This window comes from Eubalaena glacialis, chromosome 7, assembly GCF_028564815.1.
Source record: "Eubalaena glacialis isolate mEubGla1 chromosome 7, mEubGla1.1.hap2.+ XY, whole genome shotgun sequence".
Classification (NCBI taxonomy): domain Eukaryota; kingdom Metazoa; phylum Chordata; class Mammalia; order Artiodactyla; family Balaenidae; genus Eubalaena; species Eubalaena glacialis.
In genome coordinates this window covers 17,802,101-17,825,054 of record NC_083722.1, presented here as the reverse complement: position 1 = coordinate 17,825,054, position 22,954 = coordinate 17,802,101, and the positions used below count along the sequence as shown (strand labels likewise).

The 22,954-nt window shown below is 36.9% G+C and overlaps 1 protein-coding gene across 2 annotated transcripts; it reads left to right on the top strand.

Moving 5' to 3' along the window:
- Nucleotides 1–11,197: 11,197 nt before the first annotated feature.
- Nucleotides 11,198–21,593, top strand: PRL (prolactin). Of its 2 annotated transcripts, none has more exons than XM_061194870.1 (5): nucleotides 11,198–11,225; nucleotides 13,580–13,761; nucleotides 15,563–15,670; nucleotides 19,078–19,257; nucleotides 21,402–21,593. In XM_061194870.1, the coding sequence occupies exons 1-5, from the start codon at nucleotides 11,198–11,200 to the stop codon at nucleotides 21,591–21,593; spliced, it is 690 nt and encodes a 229-aa protein (XP_061050853.1). The 2 variants fall into 2 exon arrangements, with proteins under 2 accessions (XP_061050853.1, XP_061050852.1); XM_061194869.1 differs by having other exon boundaries at nucleotides 13,577–13,761.
- The last annotated feature ends 1,361 nt before the right edge of the window (nucleotides 21,594–22,954 follow it).

Sequence of the window (22,954 nt, the reverse complement as noted above, 5' to 3'; positions counted from 1 at the left end):
ACAAATGATCTAATGATCTAGGCCAGAAGTTGACAAACTATAGCTTGCATACCAACTCCAGCAGAGCAAGCTGTTTTTGTACAGCTCATGAGCTAAGAATATTATTTACATTTTAATATCATTTTATAAGTACCTACATAACATCCTTGATATTGCCTCTTGGCTAGCAAAGTCAAAAACATTTACTATCAAGCTCTTTAAGAAAAAGTTCGCCAACCCCGATCTAGTCTGGAAAGACCAAAAAAATATTTCTGATATTCTTTCCTTTTCATGACTTGTATCTCAGGTTATTAGAAAGAGTTATAGAAACAGTTTGGGGGGGACAAAGGAAGAATCTTCATTGTCTGGCAACCCGTGAGTAGAATATGGGGAAATGTGCTGCTGGTTGTATAAAAATATTAATTAGATGGTAGATATCTAAGATCCTTTGCAGAATAATTTATGGAATAAACATAATATCAGCACTAAAGTATAATGATTACTGAAGATTATGTTTTCCAAGATGGATATGACAGAATTTTCCATTCCACACACTTTTCTTACAGTGACCTGTTGACACTCCTCCTATTGATAGACGGGGGTCTAGTCTGTCCCCTTGAATTTGTGCATGCTGGTGACCATGAAGGAAGTGATGCTGCATAACTTCTCAGGCTTGGGATGGTAGCTCTTGGAACCCAGCCTCCATGCTGTAAAGAAGCCCAGACCACATGAAGAGCCCATGAGAAGGTGTTTTGCTGGACAGCCCCAGCTGAGGTCCCTGCAGACAGCCAACATTAACCACCAGATATCTGAGTGAAGAAGCTTTTGAGATGCCTGAACCCCAGCTACCACCTGCCTGCAACCTGCATGAAAGACCCTAAGCAAGAACCATTAGAAATAACAAACTGTTTGTAGTTGTTGAAAGCCACTAAATTGGGGGGGGGGGTGATTTTTTTTTTTCAACAATAGATAATCAGAACTATTTATCTTTTATGACAGACTCAAAGAATATTCTTAACATTATTTGATATATCATGAAATCAGTCCTGTGCAGAGAGGTCACTGTTCCAAATGAGTTACCTGACCTATCTTATTTCATGATGCCTTGGCAGAACTAGATATAACTGGAAGTTGCTGGCAAGAATCAGGAACTATCATAAACCATGACAAATCGCATTCCTTAAATTTGGTACTAAAGTAACTATTTTATCACAATCATATAGGTACAGCCTCAGTAAGCTAGTAAAGGAGTCAGCAGTGTAATTCAAAACTCCTTTTTCATAGTCAATGATTTATGCATAAGTCTATATAATTTCTTAACAAGCACATACAATTTGGTCCACAGAATAAGCATTTTTTCATCCTAAATCTTGGAGTTTGCTCTGAAATAACCCTTTCTAAAAAATAAGTCTTAAGATGTAAACTTGTAATTTGGGATTGCAATGAAAGTAAAACAGTTTTAATGTCATTTTTTATGAACTGTGCTAAAATGTGTCAGTCAAAAGGGAGAATATATATAATAAAGTCTTTCATAACATTGCAAAAAAATTTTTTTTTGGTTTTATGTTTGGAATGATAAAGTTTCCTATGCCTGGGATGACACTGAAGTAAACTACAAGAAAAGACTTTTGAGGTTTTGGGGGTTTTTTTGGACAAGGAAAAACCCATGACATTTTCACAAAGCCTTTGGTCTTAACCTTGGAAAGCTGGCTGCTTAGGATAAAGGCAGAGAAAATGAGCAAGAAAGCTCTAAAGGTGGGCTGCTATCATTAAATGCAAATATATTCATTAAGGAATTGGCCAAACAGGAAGGTATATTCCATTTTTAATGACTTTTTTAAATACGCAAATATTCTGCAGGTGTGCGTTTATAATTTAATTAACCTTTGAAGGAAGCAGTGGTTATCTGTGGAAATGGGCCTGGGTGATAAGATGCTATCTAGACCTAAGTTTTCACCTTTTATTTTACATATATGTTATATAAAAATTTTAAATCCATCAAAAGCTGCCTTATTTCTACTTTCATACCCTTGACTTTTCTGCGGAGTCACTGAAAGCTCCAATGGCACCATTTTTATGGAATTTTAATTTTGAGTTGTATTGCTAGAAATACTTCATATAATGGATATGCTACACATAATTTTTTAAAGATACATCTTTCTAAAAACTTTAAAACACTGATAAGGAATTAAAATACATTTTGCATGTAATATATTTTTGTGGTACACGGTGAGACGATGACAATTATCTGAGTAATTCAGAACAGACACACATACACATCTATGGCTCGCCCCCTAAATACAGTGAGTAAAAGTGACTTACTGAATTTTTAAAGTTACAATGTTCAAGTAACATTGATAAAATCTACCCATCAGTGTGCATGTTATAGGATTCCGATCAGAGCACTAAAAAAACCAGGTTTCACTCTTTTAATCATCATTGCTTAGGTCATCAAGGTATTTGAAAAGTAAAAATTATTAATGATTTCACTAACAGTTGCTTAGAGTCTACAAAGCCTACCAAACAATTTGATTGGCTGTTTTTAACTATCTAATTTGCTCATGTGCAAACAAAAATTTAAAAGGTTCTGAATGAAAATAAGATACAGATCTGGACAAGCAAACGCAACAAATTTAGTCAGCCCTCCATATCTGGGGATGCAGAACCTGCAGATATGGAGGGTCAATTATATTACAACACCATTTTATATAGAGACTTGAGCATCTGTGGATCTTGTATCCAATGGGGTCCTGGAACCAATGCCCCCTGGATAAACCAAGGGACAACTGTACTTGTTGAAACTGCTTGAAAAAATAACAGGAACAAACCTTCTGTCTTGATATTTGAGCTTAAAGTTCTCTTTAGATTGAATCGTATGAATATTACTTCAGTTTTTAAACTTCATTTATGTAGACACGAGTTTGGAAGACATAGTTATTTCACAGACTTATCTTCAAAAATGTTCTTAAATGATAAAATATGTGTTCCTATATACTTGATGTGACCTTAATGAGAAAGCTTTATATAAACCGAACTTGAAAACGTTCTCACAGTTTCATAGCTGTTTCCAATATACATGTGTATGATTTTCTATTTATCCAAATGGACATTATCCCTATTTTCAGGTGCAGCTGAAAGTACTGTCTAGCTCTTATTCTGCAGTTATTAACAGAAACTTACATTCATTTTCTTTATTTCTCTATGAAATGAATGCCCCTTTCTGGAAGAAATACCCTATCTCTCATCTATTAAGTTAATTTATAAGGTCTGAGTACAAAATGGCCTGTAAAAGAGAGAACATTCAAATGCCACATCACCTCTAAAGGTAATAATAATATTGCTTCTCTCAGTGGTCGACAGATAACCTTTTATTTTTTTTAATCTACAAGAATTCTTTGGCTTTCATTCTACTAATGATGTACAATTGACAAGTGAAAAAGTTAAATGAAGATTTTATGACATATGCAAGACACATATTAGTAAAAGAATTCTTAGAAACCAAAATGGCAGATAAACCAAAGACCAATTTGAAGAAGAAATAAAATTAATAGTTCTTCATCGCTTATCTACATAACTCATCGAGAAATATTTCAACAAATGTATTGTTTTATAACATAATTTAGAATCATACTTAAATTCTCTTTGGCAGCGGCAACATTTCCTTAAAGGCTCCAAAGCGTTTAAAACATGCTATTCCTCTCACCTCTCTCTCTGGGAACCCAATTACTGTGGCATTTTTCCTTAAAGTAATGTGTTTCTCAATTTGCCTTCAAGGTCACATCCGTATCTCCTCACCAAGACTCACCATCAGCTGCATAAGAAGCTCAGTGGGTACAAGTATGATTATAGAAAGCAAAAAGAAATATTAACGGTATGACAAAAAATCTGGAGTTCCAGTGCCAGTTCTGCCAATAATTACACATGTTCAACACATTTTCTTCACCTGTAAAATGAGGTATTTGGTTAGATTTACTCTGTGGTTCCTCTGATCTCAAATACTATGATTTAGACATATTAGAGATTGTTCAGAAGTTGCCCTTCAGGAAGATTAATCTTCCTAATGTATAAGCAGATTGAAACTGAAATGGACATAATCAGAAGAAAATGGAAGAGAAGCTATTATAAATATTCAGGTCAAGATAAACTAGAGAGAGGAGAAAAGAAAATTTTATGGATGTTAGAGAGGCAGAATAATTGCAACATACCATACCAACTGGTTGAGTGTGAGTCAAGGGAGACAAAAGAAAAGGAAACAAACACAGCTCTGAGAGGTTAAGTGTGGGTGACTGAGAAGAGAGTAGGTTAAGAGAAAAGATGAGTAGTTAAAGATTTTCTTTTAATAAGTCAGCATATCTTGGTTGAAGACATGTAGGTTGAAATGTCTAGCAAGTAGATGACAGCTCAGAAGAGAGTCAGGGAAAGAAAAATAGAGTTTGGATCATCTTCATGGATATGACAGGTAAAGTCCTGACACTGAATATGACAGCCAATGGGGAGAATGAGGGTTGAATGCCAGAAAAAGGTTTGACATTGCAAAGGACTCGGAGTTATTTAGATTCAGCAGTTAAATAATCACTGGTGACTAGTAAGGGAAAACAAAAGAAAACAAACTGAACTACTTATATATTCTTACTGCCCTGTGTTCTAACTTTTAGGAAATTGTTACATTTTCATTATGGCCAAGTATAATGTCATTTATTGTAGATGTTTCAGCCGTGTTTGAAATACACACATACATATCATCTCCTACTCCTAAGTCTTTGTTAATTTCCCCTCGCATTTTCTTAGTATATGCTTTCTGTTTTGGATCCTATTATTAAATGCATATAGGTTGTTGATAGCCTTGTCTCCACTGTTGATTGCATACAACAATATCACAAAGGATGGCCCTTTTTTTTAACACATTTTGCCTTAGATTTAAACTTGCCTATTAGTAACTTTACTAATCCAGCAATTTTATTTTTTTATTTTTATTTTTTTGTGGATTAAACAGAAGTTTAATATAAAGAATTATCAGGCTACGACAAAAGAATAAGGAGTTTGGGATTGACATGTACACACTGCTATATTTAAAATAGATAACCAACCAGGACATACTGTATAGCCCAGGGAACGCTGTCCAGCAATTTTAAATAATTTGTTTGCTGTGGGTTTTTTTATACTTAACACTTTAACTTTTCTTAGCCACTTCATTTTAGATCTCAACATTAGGTTTCTCAACATTGGAGCTACTGACATTTTGGATGCCATACCAGTTTGGTTTGGGGGCTTTTCATGTGTTGTAGGTTATTTAGCAGCACCTCTGGCCTCTACCCAGTAGAGCACGCCAGGAGCACTGCCATCTTCAGTTATGACAATCAGAAATGTCTTCAGACATTGGCAAATGTCCTCTTGGGGGGCGCTCAAAATCAACCGCTAACTCTTTGTCCTTTGAAAACCACTGTTTCGGATATATCACTTATTTTGTTTTGGAAATACCATCTATTGGGATTTGCCACTTTTAAAGAAATTAAGTCTTTTTTTCTCTTTAATGAGTAAACTTATCCCATAATGTGTTTGATGTTTGATTCTATTCTGATCTCTAATTTTATATTTTTTGTTGCTTACGTTTCCTTTGTTTTCTGTCTTTTGATAAATGGAAAATACATTTTGTGTATGCTTGTGAGTGTTGGTGTGATATTTCCTTTCTTCTGAGAAGCTAAAAGGTTTATAATCTGTTCTCCATTTTCCAGTGGTTGTGGTGATAACTTTGCACCATCTATTGACATCTTTCTTTTTTAAAAACCACCTTGACTGTATCTGTTGATTCCCTGCACTGAACCATGAAAAAATTAACATGCTCATACTTCCTTCCATCTTTGACCGACATGCAATTTTGCTAGTTTTTTTAAAGCTTATTTTGTTGCTCATTTTATTAGAATTAGGGAGAGTCAAGATTGTGTGGTATCCTTATCTCAGAAATCCTCATCAGCACCTTGTACCTTTACTTCCCCCTTGTAGTTTAAAAATACATATATATAATATATATACTAGTATATATACTACTACATATCTACCTATCATCTATCTATTTACATAGAGATAGGTAGATAGGGAGAGAGCATAAAGTATGTATATACAGATAAACATACTTTATATAGGTATATAAATATGTGTGTGTATATAAATATATACATATATAAATATGTGTGTATATATATACATACACATATATATTTCTTTGGGTCAATAGAGCATTCCATCAACGAATTCATTCTTATTTATATTTCAACCCCAAATGATAAAAAAAAAAGTTTTGCAAACAATTGTCACTTCAGTTAATCCCTGAATATCAAAGCATATATTACACTAGCAAGACATGTTGCATTTAGTGAAGAAGACAGAAAGATAGAGACAGGTCACAGCTAAGACACTGTAGACAAATTTTAATAGAAAAATGTATTAGAGGATGATGGGGGGTGCATACTGAAACTGGAGGATATTATTTCCTGTGAAGAACCAACCGTATTTCCCAATCCGAATTCTTTCAATATATTGAAAAAGACGAACAGTGGAGAAAGGCAGGGGTGATAGCACATCAACACATGTACGGCTCTATGAGTTATTACAATATAAAAATACTTCTCTTGAGATCATCACAGATTTGTTGCCGTGTCTTCCCACACATCCTGACTCCTCTTGAAGGTTTCAGCCACTCCTCTGGGACCCCCATTGTCTCACCACAATGGAATAATTAAAGAATTGAAGCCTGTCAGTTCAGGGAGACTCAAGGACCCTGGTCTATTGCTATAGGTTTCTGTTCTGCTTGGTGGTGTCCATGCTAATTATAAAGTTTAAAATTATCCCTGGAAGAAGACATGGCTCAGAGTCCCATTTCCTATTAGATAATCTCTCTCTCTCCCTCTCTCTCTGGAAGTGGGCATGCTTCAGATCCACTTCCCATTAGACAAGGAACACACACATACATACAAACACACACACGCACATATCGAAATACGAAGACTCTTTGATGAGGTAAGTTATTACCCACCCCACTTAGCATTAGCATACAGCCAAATATTTGACACTTTTACTTGAAAAAATGTAATCTCAAGGAGAGAATCTGTGAAGTCTCTAGACACATCATCCTTGGATCTGGCATCGTCTTATATCAGGCATTAAAACTTGTCCAAAGGTACAGATGGTTCAAAACAAACATGTGATAAGAACTCATAGAATAAGCTAACACAAAGAATTCATGGAACTAGATCAGAGGATATGAATATCCTGTCAGTGAAAAAAAGAAAAAGAAAAAAGGAATTACAGGGGAAATTTCCAAATGCTTACACTATTGCTTTCTTATTTAAGGAGCAAATGCCCTCAAGACACTGTTGACAGATTAAGAACTTGGGTTCTGGAGTTATTTAGGGAAGTTGATGATTTGCAAAGCCCTAGCAAAGAGATAAGCGTTGAACTTAGGAGGAAAAAATGTATGTCTTAATACAAATGAAGTTAATGTAAATAATAGGATGTAATCAAATCATTACTTTTGTTTATCCTGAAAACAGTGTAATTCAAGAAAGCCCCATTGTGATTCATCTTGTCTCCAATGTACCCTTTACATTTCCTGATATTTTATATCAAAAACGACACAGGGAACTCTACTCAATACTCTGTAATGGTCTATATGGGAAAAAAATCTAAAAAGGAGTGGATATATGTATATGTATAACTGATTCACTTTGCTGTACACCTGAAACACAACACTGTAAATCAACTATACTCCACTAAAAATTCAAAAAACAAACAAACAAAAAACATATCCTAGGAATTCCCTGGGTCCAGTGGTTAGGAGGCCGCACTTCCAATGCAGGGGGCACGGGTTCAATCCCTGGTCAGGGAACTAAGATTCCGCAAGCCTGGGGGCGCAGCCAAAACAAACAAAAGAACACAATACATATCCTATGCGATTTTTTTTTTTTTTTAGGTAAGAAGTGGATTTATTTAGAGAGAAACACACTCCACAGAGTGTGGGCCATCTCAGAAGGCCAGAGGCCCCAAAATATGGGGTGGTTAGTTTTTATGGGCTGGGTAATTTCATAGGCTAAGGAGTGGGAGGATTATTCCAACTATTTTGGAGAAGGGGCAGAGATTTCCAGGAATTGGGCCACCGCCCCCTTTTGGCCTTTTATGGTTGGCCTCAGAACTGTCACGGCATCCGTGGGTGTGTCACTTAGCAGGCTAATGTATTATAATGAGCATATTCCAGACTCAACTTCCTATCTGATCTTTTAGTCCAAGTTTTGGAATTTTTAAATCCATAAACGCTATGTCTTTAGTCATTTGCAGATTTCACTTTATTAAAGACCATCACTCCACATATAAGTGAAAACATACAGAACAAATATAGCAAAACAGAAACAGACTCACAGATACAGAGAATAAACTAGTGGTTTCCAGAGGGGAGGGGGTGGGGGGATGAGCAAAATAGGTGAAGGGGATTCAGAGGTACAAACTCAGAAGATTATTTATTTCAGTTATAAAATAAATAAGTCACAGGGATGTAATGTACAGCACAGGGAGTATAGCCAATAATATGATAATAACTTTGTACGGAGCATAACTTTAAAAATGTCTAATCAACTATGTTGTACACCTGAAACTAATTTTGTAAGTCAACTGTACTTCAATCAAAAAATAATAACAATAAAAAGACAATTCATTACTAACGTAAGTTGAAGCATCCTTGTGATCCATTTATTCTGATTTCTAAACCTCTTAATTTCTGTTGCTCTTTAATATACCCTACTACATCCTTCAGTAGACACCTTTCAAGTTATGTGAATTATTTTAAATATTTTTGCATCATTAAGGACAGAAGAAAAAAATAATATTATTCCAAACTTAAAAATAGATGACCAAAAGAAAATATAAAGAACATACAAGCTCAGTTCCTAATTAGGAATGAAATCCAACTTGATGTTACTTAGTATTCAAAATTAGAGTCATTTAGAAAGGATGGCAAATTTGTTTATTAGTTTCAGGTACTAAAAATATCATGGAGCATTTAACATCATTTGAGCTATTTATTCAGCTACTTGACAGAAATCAATCAGCAGGTTTAATTCTAAACCCTCAGACCAAAACTGCCAAAGAATGAATTTTTGTAAATATTTAGAAACAGACAAGTCCATTCTCAGTGAACTTCTTGACTGCTCTAAAGTAAGGGCAGGTTTTCATAAAGAGAAAAATTTGCAAAAGAATGCATACAAAAATTAAGGTGGGAAGGGGCTGACACTACGGGAAAGAAAAATAAGACAACTATGACTTTTTACATAAAATATGCCTTTTGCGTTATTTAGATATTGCAATATCCCTTTAGCAGGAAACATGGGTCTGTGAAGCAGCAAGAAAGCACACAAGAAATTTTATGGAGAAACACGTTCCTCTTTGGAGTCAAATAAATCAATTGGCCTCCACTGAATAAACACAACTCGGGTTTTCTTAGATTACTCTCTTCCTGGCTATCAACAAAAGTTGCAACACCTTTAAATTTTAAGATTAAGTTGTCAGTTCTTATGGCAGATTTTCCTACCCTTAAGTTTCCAGGAGAGGAGGGAAAGGTAGGGCAACATTAATTTCTCTACCACATGGCACTGCTCTCTTAACAATTCAGACTTTCACTGTCCGGGGGAAAAAAATGGATACCTGGTATGAGGGTATGGAATCCTGACCCAGCTTTAGGTTGATAGCGCCTATATATCATCATACTTGATTCATGTGATTCAAAATCTAGTATTGCCTAAGCTAAGGCAATTAGGAAGATAGTTTTTAAGTGACGTTAGTCTTTGTGGAGATTTCTAAGTCCCCATAAGAGCACTTAGATAATTGCTAAAGCATAAATACGGCAGGAGCAACTATAGAAAAAGTGAATGCCATAGAAAGACATTATTTTTTTAAAATTACCTCACCTGTCAATTTACTATGAGAGACATATGGTAAAATTGAAACTAAAGGTCACAGGCTGCTTTAGATGCATGGACTTAAAAATTAGAGAATGTCGTCAACAACTTAGTTCGTATTCATTACAATCATTTCATTCAGGAAATCTCTAAAAGGCAAGTGGAACTTTTGAGCCCATGAGAGATGAATTTTTGTCACCTTGGCTCCAGAGTAGCTCGAGGTCAGAGAAATAAAGCCACCATAAGTTAGTAACAGTTTGTCCACCCCTATCCTTGAAAGTGGACATGACTGTCTAGAATTTTGTTTTACTGCATTATATACCAGGCTATGTGTGTGTGTGTGTGTTTGCCCTTGAAAATCACTGTGTCACTTCCCCAGAATAAACTCCCTAAGGTCAGGGGTGACTTTTTTCTTCATCTTAGAAGAGGGGGCAACGTGTGTTAAAGGATTCATTTTCCAGCCTTCTTCACATCCCTCCTGATTCCTCTTGAAACGACAATCCTTTCAGCATCTAACTTGACTAAATATTTCTTCTATATCCTTGACATCTAATCTCTCCAATCCTCTGTTTTTCAATCTGTAAACTGGGGATGAAAATATAACTTTACCTAAATGTTAAAATCAAAAGAGATAAATGAAAATGTACATTTTACCACAGAGGTATGTCATTTTTAAAAGGATAAAACAGAATGTGTAAAAATCAAGAAAAAATGAGAGAAATGTATTGAGTATAACAGGAACTGAAAATCTTACTCATCCTTATTCTATATTTCTTGGTATTTAGTGTGTAAGTTTTGAAATTTTGACTTCACCCAGCAATTTTGAATGAAAAAAAAATAACCTTTGATAATACATGAGACACCTTAGTGACAGATAATGCTATATTCAAGAAACTGCAGAGAAATAAAGGTAAATGTTAAAGTAAATGACTGCTATAATTTTACAGGTCCTCTAACCCAAACTAGTCTCCAGATCTCACCTTCATTATCTCTCTCATTTCCTTTTGGTCTAATTAATCAAAATCCTTCCTAGATGTTCATTTCTGGCCAGTATGTCTTCCTGAATATGAATAAGAAATAGAATACCATTTGATGTTTGAAATTATGGGGGTAATCTCGATGACGGAAATAGATGACTGGCAAAAGGGAAGGGAATGCCTGATTAAATATATTCATGAAGATGTCAAAGGCTTATAAAGCCAATATCTGGGAAAGAGAAAGCTGTAGGACTACCAGATCTTCTCTGGTGAAGTGTGTTTTTCGAAATCATCACCACCATGGACAGCAAAGGTTCGTCACAGAAAGGTATGTGCAGCAACTCACGGAGCTGCTAGCTTTATCAACACTCCTGTGGCGGTATTAATTTGAAATTGTAGCTAATATTCTCTTAGTCAGAGGTTTCAGGATTACAGAGTTTAGAAGAGCTATCTAATCACTGCTCTAGAAATCAATTGTATAAGGGACTAGGACAGTGGTTCCCAAATGGGGGAATGTCTTCCAGAGACATGTGGTTAATGTCTGGAGATGTTTTTGGTTGTCTTAATTTGGGGCAGGGGCGCTACTGGTCTCTAGTGGGTAGAGGTCAGAGATGTTGCTAAACATACTACAGTACACAGGACAGCCCCCAGAACAAGGAATTATCCAACTCAAAATGTCAGTCAGGCCAAAGGTGAGAAACCCTGGACTGGAATAAGACCAAAAGTGTCTCTTTTGGTCTCAGTTGCATCACAACTCCAGAAGGTAGAAACAAACATTTTCTAGTTCCCAGGCCTCTTATGTGGTTTGGCCAAGATGAGTCAGCCTGATGAAACTTTTAACTCTGAAGCCATAATATAGACAATGATAGCAGAGTTGTCTCCTACAATACTTTGTCGACTGGGTTTAAGCCAAATGACATTATAAAAGAAAAAACAGGCTAGTAATAACTAATCGCCTTTACTTTCTTGGTTGACATTTGCAAGAAAAGGAAATTGCAAGACAAGGAAATTAGTAACAAAATTTATTTCATGAAACAACAAAAACATTTATCTCTTTTATCTCATCTTAGACTATGAAAATCCTTCAGATGATAAAGGTACAGATAAATGTAGTCAGAGTTAAAGAATATCTATCCAGTTATGAATTTCCTAGAACCAATACTCTTCCAATGCCTCTATCTGCAAAGCACTTTTTATTTATACTTGTAGATAAAACATCTAATCAGCTATGTTACATGACTGTAATGTACCTAAAATAAACTCTTTGGAAACATGTTTTTGAAAAATTAAAAGTCTGTTACATGAATCATCTCACAACGTTAATATTTTTTATTTTGCAGCTAAAAGGTTGTTTAGCTACATTCTATACTAAATATTCCTTTAGATATTTTCAGGTATTTGGGGTTAGGTATTTTTTCACCATAAATCTTTAGCACTTGCCTAGTTTTATCTTGGACACTTCCAGTTACATTTATTGAAGATTCCAGAGCAAATGAGTTTTCTGATAAACACATTTTTATATTTTATATTCTTTATATTCTTTTGGAGTAGTTTGAAGCTAAAAGTGATTTTAATATATTGTTTCTTTCCTTTTGGAAGTGTAAATTATTGATATGTTAGTGGTTCTTATTTGTCCATCTTCTGAGATAGTAAATTGGTGACTAAATCATCTCTGATAATTGTCAAATATTTTAAAAGTGAGTGTTTTATAGATAGAGCAGAACAAATTGATAAAATCAACTCTCTAGGTTCACTATCGTCATGCAATCAAAGTATTTTTCTCTACTAGTAATGGCGATGACCTCTGCTAGCTCTGAGTCATCACAGCTACCGATGTGGTCCCTGTTACACACACACAGACCGAGAGCCCACACGCGTGTGAGATGTGACATGAGGAAGTGAAAAGATGACAGTATTGGCACCCAGCCGCCTCCATCTGCTAATAATGGGACTTGGGGAAAATCACTTACCCTCTCTAAGTCTTCTTGTTTCATTAATATAATTTGAAGATAATGAAAGTCAAGGCTCTCTCACGGGGTTATTGTGAAACACAAATTTAAAAAAAATTTTTAAAGCTTTGGGCAAAGTATCAAGGAAATGCATGGGGTTATTAAGGTGAGTTAGCAGATCCAGGCTACAGTATCCTTTTTATCTTAGAATTCTCTTTGTACTCAATATTAGCAATCAGTCGGTCATGTGTTTATTATTAGCAGGCACGACAGTAAACCAGAAAGATCAACTGTGCTATTCTTGCCATTTCAGTGTCTAGAATGCAAGCATTCATAAACATAGAGTTAAAAAAATTACAAACTCCTAGAGAGCCTGGCTGCTGAGAATCTGCAGAATAGTTCCAAGACATTAAACTATCTTAAGAGAATGACCTAAACGCTCCGGCTCAGAATTAATTTCAGCTCCAAATGTTTGCAAAGCACAGAAGCACTTCTGGGAGCAATACAAAAATGCAGGGAGTAACCTACTTCTCAAACTACCTATCTGTGCAAATATGATTATACATCTAAATCTACACAGTGGAAGGTGTGGATTCTTTCCCACCCCAGCTATTTCAGTACCAAATCATGCAGAGGGCAACGGGGAGAGATAAGGCTTCCCTCAACAGGATGGCTTCTGATAACCTCAGTTGAATAGATCATCTCAGAGTGGCTCATTTTTTTACTTAAGCAGGGTCACTCCTGCTCCTGCTGTTGCTGGTGTCAAATCTCCTCTTGTGCAAGAGCGTGGCCTCCCTTCCCATCTGTCCCAGCGGGGCTGTCAACTGCCAGGTGTCCCTTCGAGACCTGTTTGACCGTGCAGTCATCCTGTCCCACTACATCCATAACCTCTCCTCGGAAATGTTCAACGAATTTGTAAGTACTGCACTTCATGCTTCTTTCCAGAAGGAACCTTCACGTAAGTGACTGGGCTAAACCACACTTGAAACAAGAAGGCTGCACCAGCCAAATTTCAAATAATACACTTTCTAGGTCAAAGAAGGCATCAGCTCATAAGATGTAGAAGAAAGGGTCAGTTTCATGAAATCTCAAAGATTCTTAAAGAGTGTAATATTTTTTTTTTCAATTTCCTTTACTTCGTTTTATTTTTTTAATTTCCAAAATAAATTTTGAAGCACCTATATTAGTCAGCTTGGAGTGCCATAACAGAATACCATAGACTTGGTGGATTAAACAACAGAAATTTATTTCCTCACAGTTCCGGGGGCTGGAAGTCCCAGAGCAGGGTGCCAGCATGGTCAGGTTCTTGTAAGGGCTCTCTCTTTCCCATCTGGCTCCTCCATGTGTCCTCACATGGTAAGCGGGGGAGAAAGAGACAGAGATACAGAGAAAACAAGAAAACTCTCTTATTAAGACGCTAATCCTATTGGATCAGGGTTCTAGCCTATGAGCTCATTTAACCTTAATTACTTTCATAAAGGTCCTTCTCCAAACACAGTACTTTGAGTGTTGGGGCTTCAACACAGGAATTTGGGGGAGACACAAACCTTCAGTCCATAACAGCACCTGACCTAAAGCACTTTTAGGTGGGGCTGAGGAAAAGGAAGTATGTGGACTTTTTTGTCCTTAAGTGTCTCTCTGGGCATTCTTCACCTAGCACACAGTAGATACCCGATAAATCAGAACTGCACTGCAGTGAATTGGGTGGATTGAACGTGGTAAATGAAGCTGAATCCATGTCAGGAAAACAAATAATGATAGTTTTTTAAATGCTACAAATTATTGTTCTAAGATTTGCAGTGAATAGGTTTAGAACCAACTAGAAGGGATGGTTTAGAACTGGAAACAATTATTCTCTTTCTGATGAAGGTACTTTTGAAAGTTGTATGTTAACTCTTTCAGGACAATGAAGGAGCACATAGTAGAGCAAACAGCTGATAAAAAATGGTATTCAATGTTTGTATTAAATTCATGTAGTTCTTTTTACTCACCAGTTTCTCTTTCATTCTCCATTTTTAACTGGCCACCTTTTTTCCAAATCTTACAAATCATCCCTTTAAATGTTCACAACTTTTACTAAAGATTAGTTTTTCTCTATCAACGTGTTAGCTAGTTTTTTCTATTCCTATTCTCAGTCCATTGCTTAGTATTTCCTAGAATTTTATGCCACGTTTTACTGACTTACCATTTTGTCACCATCAACAAAATTGTAGTCTGCATCTATGATGAACACTAAGCTATAGGTATGTGGATTCAGAGATTAGTCAAAGAAAAGTTATCATTTTATAACTCCTATTAAGGAAGTATATTGGTTCCGACCCACAGTGAACAAGAGATTAAATGGCTAAATACAGGTACATATGCACTATATTTGGTGCAAATACTTTTAAAAAAGATGATACTTAATAAAACATTTAATATTTCATATTTGGGGTATTTTTAGTGTTTGCTATCCAGATAATAACTTGTGGGAAGGGTGAAATTAAACAAGGGAATAGCAAAGGGAAGAGCTTGGAATTTAGAAAAGTTAGATGAAAAAAAAAATTTTATAGAGATAATGGAAAGAAAAAGTAGGAAAAAGAATGACTTTCAACTTTTATGTGGCTTTCATTAAAAAAAGTATACATCTATCAAATGTGTTACTATTCTGGTAATGGGTTCATTTATTCAATGCCCAAACAACACTAACTCAGTAAATCTGCTTGATCACTTCCAGGATAAACGGTATGCCCAGGGCAGAGGGTTCATTACCAAGGCCATCAACAGCTGCCACACCTCCTCCCTCTCCACCCCTGAAGACAAAGAACAAGCCCAACAGGTCCATGTAAGTCTTTTATCCAGGTTTTTCACCTTAACAAATGAGATAGTCCACAGGTGTTACCAGGCTGCAGATTATTAGAAGTAATGGTAACCTCACATGCAAAGAAAGGTAGATGAAGAGCAAGCTGTCGAAGAGAAATTACATTCTGCACTTGATGAAGTATGAGTAAAATCAAGTGCTGACTAAAGATTTATAGCAGCAAAATAAATGATCTATAAATTGTCCATGCAGACAACATTACTTCAACCAATGCATTAGACCTAGGACTGCATATATTTTACTGCATGAAAGCATGAACTAAATGGGACTTCCATGTGTAAAATATTAAATTTGCAAAATTCATGGGTATGTAAGAAACGCAAACCCAGTTGATGTATTCCCCGTTACTAGTGACTCTTACATGGGCAGCATTTACCATGACGGACCACTGTACCATTCGAGCCATTGCTTCTGACTTTCAAGGCTCTCCTGATTCTGCTTCTACTTCTCTGACACCTACTTCATTCTTCACTGACTCCTCTGTCACCTCTTATTCTTAATTACAGGTCTCTCCCCAAATCAGGTCCTATAAAATGGTTTGCTTCTCATGACCGCAACTATTGCCTCTGTTCTGATGACAACAAAGTCTGTATATCAAGGCCTGATCATTTATCCCAGCTCCATTTTTTTATCATCATAATCTCTCCCTTCTGATTCCCTGCCCGAACCACAGTCCTCACATGATTTTAAATACTTTCACATATATCCCCCCTTAAATACAATCTGTTCTCTCTCTACAACTTGGTTAACGATACCAGTGTTCTTTCAGTCTACTAAGCTCATTAATAACGATGATGATAAAATGAAGGAAGAAGGTGAAGAAGGAGGAGGAGGAATTTTTTATAAATTTAAAATTTATTGAGAGCTACTACATTGCCATACATTTTACAAAGCACTTTATGTGCATTATTATATTCAGTCGTCACAAAAAACCCTATAACACAGGTACTGTTATTATACTTCCTGAGATAAGGAAACCGAGGCTCAGAGAAGTTACGGAATTTGCACCTGTCACACAGCTAGGAAGCAGTGAGTCTGAGTTTCATCCAACTCAGAGCTCTCACTTTTAATCATTGAGCTACAATGGCCCAGTGCGTATGTGCCACTCACCATACAGCCTGTATTTCTTTACAACTCCTTCTCTCACATTCTACTCATGCTTCCACTGCAATGTCTATTTGATTCTTCTCCACTCTTCATTTCCTTTACCAGTAGACTAGTTCATGGACATCAAGAAAGTAAGCATTTTAAATCAGAGATGCTCAGCCCCTTGGAGTTTCATGCCTGATCCTGGTAGTAGTAAACTAGGGGGCAACACCCTCCATTGTGAATCTCATTGATGCTGTTACTAAAGACAGTACTGTGCCATCTTCTGCACCTACACATGTCAACAAAATAGACTGCTCTGATAGCAGCATGGGGGTTGGTGTTGGGATAGATTAAGGAAAGCATGTTTTTAAATGCCATGTCTTCTTCATTGTCTCTTTGTTCCAATATCATAAAATAAAATTACCAATCAAAAAATGAATATATTAATACATGATTTGATTCATTAATACAAATGAATCTTTGGGTGAAAATGATGTGGGCATGAGTGGAATCTGTCTTTCCTGGGTAGATACTCCAGGTACATCCTGAGTTCCAACAAAATACTTAGGTTTCTTTCCCTGGACAAGCAAAGTATTCAAATATAAAGAACTCACTGAGTAGATGGTCGAATTTCTGAGGGAAAAACAAAATTCTTCATGTTATAAATTAGAACTCATTAGAAGAATTAGTTATTTACATAAGGCAGACCCAGAGATAAACCCATGCACCTATGGTCAACTAATCTATGACAAAGGAGGCAAGGATATACAATGGAGAAAAGACAGTCTCTTCCATAAATGGTACTGGGAAAACTGGACAGCTACATGTAAAAGAATGAAATTAGAACACTCCCTAACACCATACACAAAAAATAAACTCAAAATGGATTAGAGACCTAAATGTAAGACCGGACACTATAAAACTCTTAGAGGAAAACATAGGAAGAACACTCTTTGACATAAATCACAGCAAGATCTTTTTTGATCCACCTCCTAGAGTAATGGAAATAAAAACAAAAATAAACAAATGGGACCTAATGAAACTTAAAAGCTTTTGCAAAGCAAAGGAAACTACAAAAAAGATGAAAAGATAACCCTCAGAATGGGAGAAAATATTTGCAAACGAATCAACAAAGGATTAATCTCCAAAACATGATAAACAGTTCATGCAGCTCAATATTAAAAAAAAACAAACAACCCAATCAAAAAATGGGCAGAAGACCTAAACAGACATTTCTCCAAAGAAGACATACAGACGGCCAAGAGGCAAATGAAAAGCTGCTCAACATCACTAATTATTAGAGAAATGCAAATCAAAACTACAATGAGGTATCACCTCACACGGGTCAGAATGGCCGTCATCAGAAAATCTACAAACAACAAATGCTGGAGAGGGTGTGGAGAAAAGGGAACCCTCTTGCACTGTTGGTGGGAATGTAAATTGATACAGCCACTATGGAGAACAGTATGGAGGTTCCTTAAAAAACTAAAAATAGAATTACCATATGACCCAGCAATCCCACTACTGGGCGTATACCCAGAGAAAACCATAATTAAGAAAGACAAATGCACCCCAATGTTCATTACAGCACTATTTACAATAGCCAGGTCATGGAAGCAACCTAAATGCCCATTGACAAGACGAATGGATAAAGAAGATGTGGTACATGTATACAATGGAATATTACTCAGCCATAAAAAGGAACGAAATTGGGTCATTTGTTGAGACGTGGATGGATCTAGGGACTGCCCTACAGAGTGAAGTAAGTCAGAAAGAGAAAAACAAATATCGTATATTAAGGCATATATGTGGAACCTAGAAAAAATGGTACAGATGAACCAGTTTGCAGGGTAGAAATAGAGACACAGATGTAGAGAACAAACATATGGACACCAAGGAGGGAAAGTGGCGGGGGCGGGGTTGGGTGGTGGTGGTGGGATGAATTGAGGGATTGGGATTGACATATACACAGTAATATGTATAAAATAGATGACTAATAAGAAGCTGCTGTATAAAAAAATAAATTAAATAAAATTCAAAGATTCAAAAATAAAAATAAAAGCATTGAAAAAAAAAAGCCAGATTTTTTAAAATTTTAGCAAAATGTAAACAAATAGCTTACATTTTATACTTTTACAACTTTTACCACCTTCAAAAAATTTTGTACACACACAGGAATAACGAAGAGTTTTTTAGGTCAGCCTCTCTGCACAAAAATCACATGTGACTAAACCCACCGTATTACGCTTATTTTAATGAAATTGCTTCCTGTGGTCGCTTAGCACGAAGTCCTCCTGAGCGTGATCCTCGGAGTGCTGCGCTCCTGGAATGACCCTCTGTACCACCTGGTCACGGAGGTGCGGGGTATGCAAGAAGCCCCAGATGCTATCCTATCAAGAGCCATAGAGATTGAGGAACAGAACAAACGACTTCTGGAAGGCATGGAGAAGATAGTTGGCCAGGTGAGCAGCCTCTTGAAGGCTTCTTTGGTTTTCTCATGAATGAAAGAAGTGACCTCTGTGATGAGGAATGAGTTTTGAAATATCTCACTTTGCAAGAACAAGATGCAGGCCTTCTATATTCTAGACTGCTATTAAATAAAGCAAGAGCCTAGTCATTCATCATAGTGATAGATTCTATTGTAAGTGAAGCAGAATTCTACTGCGGTTTTTGACAGGTGCAGCCTTCCCTGCATTGCACACAATTCCACCAAAAGCTTGCCTTTTCCTGGGCACAGGTGGCTGAAATATTTTCAAGGGTAAGAGAACTAGAGAATAGAATTTGCAAAATAAATGTTTTCTTCAAAGTATCCCAGGACATCTGCTACTGAAATTCTGCTTGTATTCTTTCTCTGTCCTCCTCAAGCCAAAGGATGAGAGTGGGAAGGAAGAAAAGAGAAAGTCAAAACCAGATTGGATGGTGTTTCTCCCCACTCCTCCCTGCTCTGCCAGAGATATCTGTGAGGGAAGGAAGGAGATTGAAAAGAGGAGGCCACAGCATGAATGCTGTCCCACAAGCACTAGATTTCAGTGGGTCACAAAAGATGGAGATGCTCCTTTTCTGGAATGTTTTTTTATTTTGTAATTTACACAAAGTTTTCCCATCCTATATTTTCTTTGGGGGGGGGGGTGGCTCCAAAATAAAAACTCTAATCATTGCATTTAATCTCCCCAAATAATTTATCATATTTAGATTGATATATGCAATATAAATCTCCATTTAGATGGGATAATTTCAATATGAGGAAGGGAACATCTAAGCAGCTTCCTGAAGTTCTCAGAAATAATATATCATCTAAATAAAAATATATGATTATAGACATAATAATAAGAGCAATTTTATATTTCCCTTATTGTGTACAAAGTACATGTTAATCCTGTGACATTTTTGTCATTTTCAGGGGACAAGAATATATCCATCACAAATACAAAGCACATTTTAACCCTGGGACATATGAAATAAACACCTAGATTTTCAGGTTATTTTCCTCATTCCTGTGGGCCTATTTTCTGAGGTCACTAATTTGTTCTATAATACTTCATTTTGTTCTTTTTTACCACTTACTTATTTATTCTTATTCATATCATTGCCCTTTGCACAGTAAATTTTGTCTTAGGGCTCAAGCACCAAAATAAAAAATAAAAAGCAAGGCAACACACACAAACTTTACATTCCAATAAGGAATCCCAGGTTTAAAAAATAGTCTTACTCTGCAGCAGAAAGTTAATTTAGCAGGGTCTACAGTTATCCCACGTTTATACCTAGAAGCTCTCCAAACTGGATGACATCCCTAGTTGCCAAGCTGGTTACTTGGTCTCTTGGCTCTCCGGGAATTCCCAGCCCACAGAGGGTAATCAAGCGTGAAGATGCACGGTGCTCAGTTGCTCGGTGCCCTTCTGTTATCACAGCTCCCCACCCTACCACCCACCTCTCACCACTGAGGGGTTGCTGTCAGCACCCCCTTTTTATAGGCAGTTTTCCCAGTACCTCCTACTTAAGAGACATCAAGAGAAAGCAGATATTTCTCATAGACATCAGGGGGTTATCTGTCCTGGGTGGAATGTGAACGCCTCCTGACTATTTCAGAAGATCTTGTCAGTCACAGCCATCACTAGATTATCTGCCCCTTAGACCATCTATTACAATCCTCATCGTTTCTAAGGTCTTTAAACACACGCTCTATGGAGAACAGAATCAGTTCAAAGCAGGGAAAAGATATATGTAATGATGGTGACCTTCAGAAGAAATAAAGTAAAGAGTACATTTCCGAGAACAGATTCAGGACATGAAACAGTTCAAGTGACACAACTGTGTCCCTTGATCACATTCATATGAATATTCAAACAGCAGCTTTGTTTCTCCATCGTTTTACTCCTGTACAAATATCCTTAATCTGTGATCACATACATGTAAGAAAACTTACACCTGAATTCTGCTTCTAGCTTGTATAGTACTAACAGATTTCTGATACGCTGGCTCCAAAACCTATGTCTAGAGAGTTTTATATTCATGTGTCTTCCCCAAAACTTAATTTGATAATTAGAAGGAACAAAGATAAGCAAATACTAATAAAACTCATAATAAGTCATTATCTTTGGGTGCTTAGGTTCAGCCTGGAGTCAAGGAGAATGAGGTCTACTCCGTGTGGTCGGGACTTCCGTCCCTGCAGATGGCCGATGAAGATACCCGCCTTTTTGCTTTTTATAACCTGCTCCACTGCCTACGCAGGGATTCACATAAGATTGACAGTTATCTCAAGCTCCTGAAGTGCCGAATCATCTACGACAGCAACTGCTAAGCCCACATCCATTCCATTCATTTCTGAGATGGTTCTTAATGATCCATCCCATAGCAGGCTTCTTTTAGTTTTATAGCTTTTTAATGCATGCTTGGGTGTAACGGGCCTCATCTTAAAAAATAAAAACAGACTCCACAGAGATGTCAAAATCTAAGAAGGCAGTTTGTCAAAGTTTCTTATCTTCATTTAACAGAAAATCAAAAGAAAATCCATCCCTACCATTGAGAGAAGTTCCTATTAAAATCTGTCACAAATACCAGAAGCTGGCATTACAAAGAAGACCATTAACAGCTTCCTTTAGCATCACAGCAAATTATTCTGGGTCAGGTTATTAGAATCAAAGAATTCGATAATTATTAATCGTGCTGGTCATGCTACCGAGAAGACTGAATTCTCGGGATTCTTTATGAAAACCAGCCACGTACTGTCAGCCAATTTTCACAGTGTTACAACAGACAATTAAGTGCTATGAAACTGTAACTATGTACCCAAATAGCGTGAGGTTTACCGAACTGTCTAAAAATTATTAGGATACCGTCTCTAGTCCTTCTGGGCTGCTATAACAAAATATCATAGATTTGTAAACAACAGAAATCGATTTCAACAGCGTGGTCAGGCGGGGCCCTCTTCCGGTTGCACACTTCTTACTGGATCCTCACATGGGGGGAGGGACTAGGGAGCTCTCTTATATATAAAAGCACTAATCTCATTCATGAGGCTCCATCCTTATAACTTAATCACCTCCCAAAGGCCCCACCCATGAACACCATCACCTTTGGGAGTTAGGATTGCAACATATGAAATTTCTGGGGGACACAAAGGTTGAGGCCATAGCAGATACAAACGTGAACTGGCTTCATCCTCCTCCACTGGCTGTCTTCAGCCAAGCTCAACTGCATCCCCATCTCCTTGGCATCATCTTGCACACATTCCATACATTCTGGTCACACTGGGTTTAACAAGTTCAGTCCGGTCAAGCTTCAACTCCACCTCATATTCAGCCTATTCAATGTTTCCCCCTCCCCTACTGAGGCCCAGGGGACCTACCAGGGAAAGCAGATATGACCGTTTCTGCAAGGATTCTTCTCCCTTACTCTCTGGATCTTCATTCCTCTGGCCATGTTGGAAGGGGGTAGAGGATGACAAGATGGAAAACCTCTGACATCACTGACTTACATGGTGCTATTGTAGCTGTCCCATGGCCAAGAGGGACTGATCTGGAATTCCCCTGAGTGACAAGTGTCTCTCTTGTGGGGCACCCGTGTGATTTTCCAGGACATGTGCAAGTTGGGGATACCCCACTGCATAGTTGTTTTTTTCTTTTTAACCAAGGGAAATGTTCTGGCACCCCACAGCTCAGC

Coding starts and splice junctions, on each gene's coding strand:
- PRL (XM_061194869.1), top strand. CDS start 11,198: ATGGACAGCAAAGGTTCGTCACAGAAAG. Junction 13,762..15,562: donor CGGAAATGTTCAACGAATTT/GTAAGTACTGCA, acceptor GATCACTTCCAG/GATAAACGGTATGCCCAGGG. Junction 15,671..19,077: donor AACAAGCCCAACAGGTCCAT/GTAAGTCTTTTA, acceptor GTGGTCGCTTAG/CACGAAGTCCTCCTGAGCGT.